The sequence below is a fragment of the Tupaia chinensis genome, unplaced genomic scaffold (assembly GCF_000334495.1).
Source record: "Tupaia chinensis unplaced genomic scaffold, TupChi_1.0 Scaffold143836_1, whole genome shotgun sequence".
Lineage (NCBI taxonomy): Eukaryota > Metazoa > Chordata > Mammalia > Scandentia > Tupaiidae > Tupaia > Tupaia belangeri.
The window spans coordinates 1,935,597-1,945,442 of record NW_006203686.1 but is presented as its reverse complement, the minus strand read 5'-3'; the positions used below and the strand labels follow the sequence as shown (position 1 = coordinate 1,945,442).

At 42.3% G+C, this 9,846-nt stretch overlaps 1 protein-coding gene across 1 annotated transcript in view; it reads right to left on the bottom strand.

Moving 5' to 3' along the window:
• Positions 1-520, bottom strand: part of MARCHF11 (membrane associated ring-CH-type finger 11) — a 125,728-nt gene extending 125,208 nt beyond the window's left edge. The window contains exon 1 of the mRNA XM_027767023.1: positions 345-520. Within this exon, the coding sequence (XP_027622824.1) occupies positions 345-520 (176 nt within the window). The remainder of the gene's footprint in view (positions 1-344) is intronic.
• Between the last annotated feature and the right edge of the window lie 9,326 nt (positions 521-9,846).

Sequence of the window (9,846 nt, the reverse complement as noted above, 5' to 3'; positions counted from 1 at the left end):
GGGCGCGCCGGGCTGGCTGAGCAAGGGAGCGGGGTAGGCTGCGGGGCCGGGGACCGACCGCCTCTGCCGGGTCGCTCCGAGTTCTCAGACCACTCAAGGGCACTCACTGATTCCTGACAGCCAGAAAATAGAAGTCTCTGGAACCTGGGTCCTCCCCGACCCATCTTGCCCCTGAATCCTCCCGGGTTCTCCTCACCGCTTCCTCTTGCAGTGAGTATGCCGGGTTATTTGTAAACGTCTTGGTGCCTCGGAGGTCTGAGGGTCATTACCTGGAGTGGTTCCTAGTAAGTGACCCCTTCCCTCGTGCCACGTTCTGGGTGACTTGCTGTCGCTTTCATTCTTACCGTGAGAAAACAGCAAATGACCCCGTCTCTAACCAGCGAAAAGGGGTTGCAACCTTGGATGTAGGCCTTACTCGCCCTAGCCAGTTTCTCCATAACATCATGGCACAACCCCTCTGGGACTCATCTTTGGACAGGGCCACAGGCTCCCCAGGACCAGGCGGAAGAAACGCTCTCATCTGAGAGGAACTCCACCGAGAGCTGCCTCACCTGCGGTAGTTTGCACACTCCTGCGGTGTGGACTCTACAGCACTGGGCGCACACGCTGCCGTGTGTCTATCAACCCCACAGCGTCTCTGACACAGCCGACCTGCTCTCAGGCCAGTGGTTTTTAGCCGCATTTGATAGCGGAAGAATCATTTGGCAAAGTAACTTGTTCAAGGTCAAAGAACTTTGGAGTTCACTGATCCAGATTTCCCACCTCAAATACCAATGATATTTTTCCGATTCCCCCTCCTCCTCCTCCTTCTTCCTCTTCTTCTTCCTCCTCTTCTTCTTCTTAAAACTATTGAAGGACGTGTTTGCTGGCATTGACTCCCATTAACAGGGTGATGTTCTGAAGGGGTTGACACAAACCACTGGCTTAAGGTAACTTTTCCATTACATATTTTGGCAGTAAGAAGTATATTTTATTGAAGAAGGAAAAGTCTTGTTTCTTTGGGCGGAATTTGGTTTGATTGGACAATAGAAAAAGACAATAATTTAAGTAAGAATTCAAGAATGCTTTGCCACAAATGGCTTCGAATGAAGTAGTTTCCAAGACTGTCCTTTAACACGCTGAGCCACCCTCAAACTAGCTTATTTTTGGTAGCAGAGTGACAGGCAGCTAGCACATTTTAAAATAATAATCCCCGAATGCCATAGGAACCGACCACATTGAAGAAATAGGTTGTGGATCTGCTTTCACTTTCAGTCTTCACTTGTCAGAATGACGTTACACAAGTTCGTGTGCTGCCAGTCTTAAGAGGTAAGCTGTAAGATAACCACACGTCTCAATTCTAAATTATTTGGTGATATACAAAATCACTTAAATAATTTAACTGTTTTAAAGAATTATTTATTTTGTTCATTATTATTTTTAAAATTTGCTACAGGGCACATGCGCTCACCAGAGAGAGAAAATGAGAAAACGAGCTGCCGAGTCCGAGGTTCTGGCTGCAGTCCGCCACGTGGGAGTCCAGTGCCTTAACCACCATGCCACCTGCTGGCCCCAATCATTTAACTTTTGACGAGCAAATTTCTGCCAGGTGTGAAAAAACTGTATTATTTAAAAGACAGCATGAAAACAATAGGTTCTATATAAACAATATAGAATAATTCAGACAGCAAAGAAGCACAGAAAAAGGAGGGAAAGATCACAAGTTTAGATGTGTCCTCTCAGTTGATTGTTTCTGGAAAATAATTAACTCCAGTAAGAGAATTATGTTTCCTTGACATGGTGGGTAACCATGTGAAAGCATTACTTTTCAGCTTCAGTGACCTCCAAAGCTAATCCCTCCCTAAAAACTTGTTCATAATGTTCAGTTAACCTAGTGAGTCATCAATGGATCAAGGAAAAAGACTTTCTCTGTAACAGACTACAACATGTGTTGTAAAAATATAGAATAAGAGGGAACACAGAGAGGATGAATCACTCTCAGCTGCTGGCACCTGACGGGAGAGGACAGAGACCCAGACATCGGGTAAAGGACGGTAGGGTCTGGCAGCTACTGACAGCTATCAATGGCCAGTATGCATCTGCCCAGTGAAAAATGGACGAGGGGAGACAGTTTAGTCAAATTTGAGCAAATACTGAAAGGGCCTTCGAACTGGCCTCAACCTATATAAATGAAGAGAAAGATAAAAATAATATAGCAATGCTTGAAAAATCTTCATTTTCATGTCTCCCCACATCCACCACGTTCACACAGCAAAATGAATCCTTCATTAGAGGGGTGTTTCATTATAAGAGTGCAAACCCTCTTAGATTGCAGGAGTCCCTTGACTTGAATCCAAGGATGGGGAAGAGAAGGTGGTAGGGGTCCAAGTCAGTATGGCCCAAGGAGTTCTTTGGTGGTAATAACAGATATTTTTTAGCTATTCTCCTTGACCTTCTTTAGTGACCATATCCTGGAGGTGCTCCCTGAATTCACCTGAGGGATATTAGAGAAAATGTCCAGGCTAAACTGGATCAGAAGACTTTTGGAATTATCCTGAAGCTAAACTAGGTGCGATGACCTTGATATACCATCCAAAGAACAGAATTAATTTTCAATTCTTTTAAGTTTAGTTCTTAGAGATGTCTCGACATTGTTTGGTTGGCACCCTTGGGGTACATTAACTTGTCTCTGTGGCCACTGATACAATATACAGATTTCTCAGTTGCCTTTAAATATGTGAGAGAAAAGAAACGGAAAACTCTAGGTGTATTATGGAGTGGCAAGGTTATGCTGTTTGTGGGACAGGGATGATTTTACCCAGAAGAGTGAAGTGCAGTCTCTGTATTAAAAGTACTTACTGCCAAGTGTTGCTTTGCTTTGCTTTGCTTTGCTTTGCCCTTTTCTTAACTTTTTGCCATAGGGTGCATGGATTCAGCTGACAGTGACAGAAGATGAGAAATCACTCCCCTCGGGGGATGGACATGCCACAATCTTTTCTCCTCCATTCTCTTCTCGGGATTTTAGGCACACATACACACATGAGCCAGGCATGATTTTCAAGCCACCAGGCTGGGACTCAAACCACAATTTGCCGTAAGAATTCAAGAATGCTTTGCCACAAATGGCTTCGAATGAAGTAGTTTCCAAGACTGTCCTTTAACACGCTGAGCCACCCTCAAACTAGCTTATTTTTGGTAGCAGAGTGACAGGCAGCTAGCACATTTTAAAATAATAATCCCCGAATGCCATAGGAACCGACCACATTGAAGAAATAGGTTGTGGATCTGCTTTCACTTTCAGTCTTCACTTGTCAGAATGACGTTACACAAGTTCGTGTGCTGCCAGTCTTAAGAGGTAAGCTGTAAGATAACCACACGTCTCAATTCTAAATTATTTGGTGATATACAAAATCACTTAAATAATTTAACTGTTTTAAAGAATTATTTATTTTGTTCATTATTATTTTTAAAATTTGCTACAGGGCACATGCGCTCACCAGAGAGAGAAAATGAGAAAACGAGCTGCCGAGTCCGAGGTTCTGGCTGCAGTCCGCCACGTGGGAGTCCAGTGCCTTAACCACCATGCCACCTGCTGGCCCCAATCATTTAACTTTTGATGAGCAAATTTCTGCCAGGTGTGAAAAAACTGTATTATTTAAAAGACAGCATGAAAACAATAGGTTCTATATAAACAATATAGAATAATTCAGACAGCAAAGAAGCACAGAAAAAGGAGGGAAAGATCACAAGTTTAGATGTGTCCTCTCAGTTGATTGTTTCTGGAAAATAATTAACTCCAGTAAGAGAATTATGTTTCCTTGACATGGTGGGTAACCATGTGAAAGCATTACTTTTCAGCTTCAGTGACCTCCAAAGCTAATCCCTCCCTAAAAACTTGTTCATAATGTTCAGTTAACCTAGTGAGTCATCAATGGATCAAGGAAAAAGACTTTCTCTGTAACAGACTACAACATGTGTTGTAAAAATATAGAATAAGAGGGAACACAGAGAGGATGAATCACTCTCAGCTGCTGGCACCTGACGGGAGAGGACAGAGACCCAGACATCGGGTAAAGGACGGTAGGGTCTGGCAGCTACTGACAGCTATCAATGGCCAGTATGCATCTGCCCAGTGAAAAATGGACGAGGGGAGACAGTTTAGTCAAATTTGAGCAAATACTGAAAGGGCCTTCGAACTGGCCTCAACCTATATAAATGAAGAGAAAGATAAAAATAATATAGCAATGCTTGAAAAATCTTCATTTTCATGTCTCCCCACATCCACCACGTTCACACAGCAAAATGAATCCTTCATTAGAGGGGTGTTTCATTATAAGAGTGCAAACCCTCTTAGATTGCAGGAGTCCCTTGACTTGAATCCAAGGATGGGGAAGAGAAGGTGGTAGGGGTCCAAGTCAGTATGGCCCAAGGAGTTCTTTGGTGGTAATAACAGATATTTTTTAGCTATTCTCCTTGACCTTCTTTAGTGACCATATCCTGGAGGTGCTCCCTGAATTCACCTGAGGGATATTAGAGAAAATGTCCAGGCTAAACTGGATCAGAAGACTTTTGGAATTATCCTGAAGCTAAACTAGGTGCGATGACCTTGATATACCATCCAAAGAACAGAATTAATTTTCAATTCTTTTAAGTTTAGTTCTTAGAGATGTCTCGACATTGTTTGGTTGGCACCCTTGGGGTACATTAACTTGTCTCTGTGGCCACTGATACAATATACAGATTTCTCAGTTGCCTTTAAATATGTGAGAGAAAAGAAACGGAAAACTCTAGGTGTATTATGGAGTGGCAAGGTTATGCTGTTTGTGGGACAGGGATGATTTTACCCAGAAGAGTGAAGTGCAGTCTCTGTATTAAAAGTACTTACTGCCAAGTGTTGCTTTGCTTTGCTTTGCTTTGCTTTGCCCTTTTCTTAACTTTTTGCCATAGGGTGCATGGATTCAGCTGACAGTGACAGAAGATGAGAAATCACTCCCCTCGGGGGATGGACATGCCACAATCTTTTCTCCTCCATTCTCTTCTCGGGATTTTAGGCACACATACACACATGAGCCAGGCATGATTTTCAAGCCACCAGGCTGGGACTCAAACCACAATTTGCCGTGTAGGAATCCAGTGTGCCTTCTCCACCACGCCACCTGATGATCCCTGCCCCACAAATGTAGCTTTCTTATGCACCAGAACTGAAGCAGTGGCCACCATACCATCACAGTGGTGTGTGTCAGTGAGTCCTCTGTATCTTCTAACCTTTCCAATTAATTTCAGATTCATGTATCAAATTATATTCTTCACAGTTATTACAGATTAATGAGGTCTACAAACAAATAGTTTTTCCCAGTCTTCATTATACCAATAAACCAGTTGTTCATTCATCTAGTTGGAATCATCCTTTATTTTTCATGTCACATGTACACTATGTGAAAAAATTTTTCAACTGTACTTTCAAAATCTTTACTAGACCCAGCCTAAGTGGTACAGTCCATTGCATACTGGACTGCAGTGCTGGAAGCCACATAGTCAACCGCTGGTTCAGTTTCCCAGCATGATGAACCTGAAACATTTCTGGTGCATGCATGTGTCCAAGGTCCTGGCAAGCTGCAGGGCTGAAGGAAGTAGATCATCGCAGAACCAGACCTCCTAAGGGTGCTTCTTTCTCACTCTCTCTTTGTCACACACAAAGGCACACATGCTATCGTGTGTGTGTGTGCGTGTGTGTGTATACACAGATACAGGTGTATATACAGAGAGATGCCAAATTGAACTACTATTTTTCATATCCATCCCCACCATCTCAGTTCAAAATTCCATCAGAGTGCACTCGCAGAATCAAAAAGCCTCCTAATTGTTCACTTACTTTTTACTCTTGGATTCTTAGACTCATGAAGGCTGCAGCCATGGCATTTTTGGTGTGCTCTGTGTGATTAAAAAAAAAAATTCTTTTTTGATTGCTTAACCAAGTTAACAAGATTCTGTTCTCTGAGTAATTTGCAGTTGCCATCTAATTAGTTATTTACTAGCATGCATAAGTGAGGTCAAAGTCTTGGATAGCCTTGATTTCATGTTCAAAATAGAGACAACTGTGAGAAATTTGAAAATTTGTACCACTCACCTTAAGGGAGCCAAAAGGACAGCCTGGGTACATAGTCCCCATATCTGATCAATTACATTAATCTCCCATTGCACTTCCCCTTATGATTTTACACTGCCCTACATTCTAGCATTTGCCAGTTCTATCCTCCTGTTCGACATCATTCTGCAACCTTTCAACTGTGCCTCCTGCACCTCTCCATTGTTTTCTGTCCTCACTCTTCCACTCATAAGGGCTTGCAGATCTAAACCAGCTGCCAGGGGGCACACGTGGGAGAGAGAGGGAAGGGGAGAGAGAAGTGTTCCCAATGGGGCCCCACCAAAATTCCCCTCCACACACACTTCTCCATTCTGTCAAGACTTGGGAAGTGCACACACACATTTGAGCATGTTTTTCAAGCCACCAGAGACAGGATTCAAACCATAGTTGGCTATGTGGAATCCAGCTTCTTCTGCACAGAGCTTAGTCATTGGGATCCAGCCAACTCCAGCCAGACCTCTGTCTACCTTTCTTGGTGCCTTGGTCCTCACCAGTTTACTTTGACCTGATATTTGTCCAAGAACTTGGTATTTTCTCTGAAAACTTGCTGATACCTAAACTCTGTATACAAATATCATCAAAGCCTACTAATTCCTACCAAAAACACCTTCTTTGACCTTCCCCCAAATGTTTTCAGACTTTCAAAATAATACTTCAGAGTATATTTGATTAGTGAAGAATTCTTTTTTTTCTTTTTTTTTCTTTTTTTTTTTTTGAGAGAGGTTTTTGCTGTAGGGCGTGTGCACTTGCCAGAAAGACAGAGAGAAACAGACAGACAGAAACCAAGAAATCACCCCCAAGGGGGTATGGCCATTCCACAATCCCTTTTCCTCCATTCTCCTCTCGGGATCTTGGGCATGCACACACATGTGCCCAGCATGAGTTTAAGCCACTGTGTCCGGGACTCGAACCACAGTTGACTACATGGGAGTCCAGCGACGTAGCCATTACATTAACTGCTGGTCCCAGATTAGTGAAGAATTCTATTATATTTTTAAAAAGTGCTGTTATTTTTTGCCTTAGTTCCCCTTGTCTTGAACCTTGAAAATGCAGAAGCACTTTCTACATGAGAGGCATGAAAACATAAATGCATATTGCACAACTATGTGCACAGGGTATCCTAAGCCTACCTGACAACTGGAATGCAGTTGAATCTGTGAGACCTCATGGGGCCCCTCGAGCTTCAGAAGGATCTCTAATAAGGCCAGAGCTGGATCCCCTTAGCTGAAAATGGTCTATTTTTCTACCAAACTTACATGTTAAATGTGTTTTTAATGACCTTCATCATGTTATGCCTTGAATGGTAAAGTTAGGTATGCACTGGGTTTTCTTCCCTTGTGCTGGACTGTGAGCCACTTGCCTGACACAGTAAAGGGCTAGAGAAAAGGGTTGCAGTATAACCAGCACCTGTCAAGGGTGCTTCTCTCTCTCTTTCTCTCTCTCTCTTTCTCCATGCATGCACTCTATCACGAACAAAATAAACTTTTTTAAAAAAGAGGATGGTAGTAAGAAGAATAAGTAGGACAAACCTGCTATATACTGAAATACTAGAAGACAAGCACCTCTGCTAGAAAACAGCACTGAAAGAAGAATTTAGTTCATTTAATTATCAATAAGCCACACTTCCATCAACTGCATCTTAGAGCCACCTGAGAACCAGGAAATAAGTATATCTCTCTCTAAAAGCCCCCCCCCCATATTCATACACACAGTCTCATAAAAATCTTCTTACTAATGCTTCCACTTTCCTATCAGATGACATCACTAGATATGCTGTACTTAATTTTAAATATAAGTCTAATAGATATGCCCAGGAGATGTTCCTGTCCACAGCATGGGAATTTCAACAGAGTAGCTACATCTGAAACTAACAACTAATATGTCTACCTTCCCCTGAAAGACACTAGACTTAATAACTTAAAAATCTCAGCATGAGAGTCTATGAACATACAGGTCTACACACAGCCAGTCCCATATGGGCACTAATATTCATAATGAAGGGTGTGCGTCTCCCAGGAAGAGTTTACACCTAGGCTTGTGTCTGCTAATTAACCTGTGAAGGATGACAAGGCAGGTGTTCACCAATTATCACAAATCATTGCCATTTAAAATGAGCAGGTAAAGAAGTTTTCTTGAGCTGGCCCCACAGAACAATAATGAAGCTCTGTGCAGGGGAAGCCATATCCTACGTGGCTATTCCAGCTCAAATCTCTGCCCCAATTGTTATAAAAAAGCCCATGCTGGGCATGTGTGAATGTTTGTGCATGTCCAGAGTCCTGACCGAAAGGAGAAATAGAGGAAAAAGGATTGTAACGACCATGCCCCAAGGGGGGGTGCTTTCTCTTTTTCTCTCTCTCTTCCCTCTCTCGTGAGCACACACACTCTCTGGTGATTAAAAACAAATTATTTAAAAATATAAAAGAAGGAGCTTTCTTATACTTTTCTGGGCAGGGCTGATCTCTAGCCTTCCTCCACCCCCAAGCCCAGGAGATGCACCAATAGCTCCCACAGTGCCCAGGTACTTGTGTGCTTTCACCTCCTTCCCTCCTCCCCACTTGTCTTTTTCCACCCACAGATCATAAGTCACCTGAGGGCAGGTCATTTATATTCATGTAACATTTATAGTTTGTCTCTATTGCTTAGTACAAATGTCTTGGCACATAATGGGTATTCAAAATGGTTTATATAGTGAACAAAGGAGAATGAAGTGATTGTAACACTTCTAAAGAAGATTTATATTAAAAATGAATAAGCTTTCGACTATATGAACAATTTCTTCTGCACTTACCTATGATAACTAAAATTGATTGATCATTTACTGGGTCAGGCACTGTTCCAAGCACTTTACACGTGTGAATTTATTTTATCCTCACCACAATGCTATGAAGCAGGTATAACAATTATCCTCATTATCCTGATGAGAGCAGTGAGGCCAGAGAAGGTGAGTTGTGCCCAGTCAGGCAGCTGGTAGGTGACAGAGGCTGCCTTCACTTCCTGGCAGACTGGCTCTTACCCACTCTGTCACATGCCTCCTGTGTAATTAAATTCATAGCAGGCTAAAAATAAATAAATAAATAAAAGGAGCCTATGCAATTCACATTCACTGCTACAAAAAGTAGTTAAGATAATACCAAAAAACACCTTGGTAGTTTTCAGAAGGCCTGTTGACTTCTTTGTTCAGAGCAGAAAAGATTAACCACCCTAGCAATCAGGGGGAGAAAAACATAATCCTGTGTTTACACCACAATCCACTCATGTAACTCTGCAGCCATTTTTTCCCCACTGCACACAAGTTCTGTTGAAGGGGTCTTGTAGTAGAGAAGAGATTTCTAGAAGGGGTCTTGTAGTGAAGAGATTTCTCCTCTCACCATCACTAAATTCATGGCTGAGACCTCTATAACAAAAGGCAGGTTAATAAGAACATACAAATTGATTTAACATAAATTTTATGTGACACAAGAGTCCTCAGAACACAAACCTATAGAAACAGAGAACCCTATGTGTTTTATGTTTAGATTTGATAAAGAAGTGAGTAGTTGTGGAGAAGTACAGCTGGAACTGGACAAAGAGGGTGTAATCTAATGGTAGTAAACTGTGGAACTTGGCAAAGCCAGTTTATTCAAGTTTTTTCCTGTATCCCCAAGTCTTCTGACATAAGGATCTTTCTTTCTTCCAGAGATAGAGGGCACCGCTCTCTTGAGGGTCTCAGACTGCTATAGGGA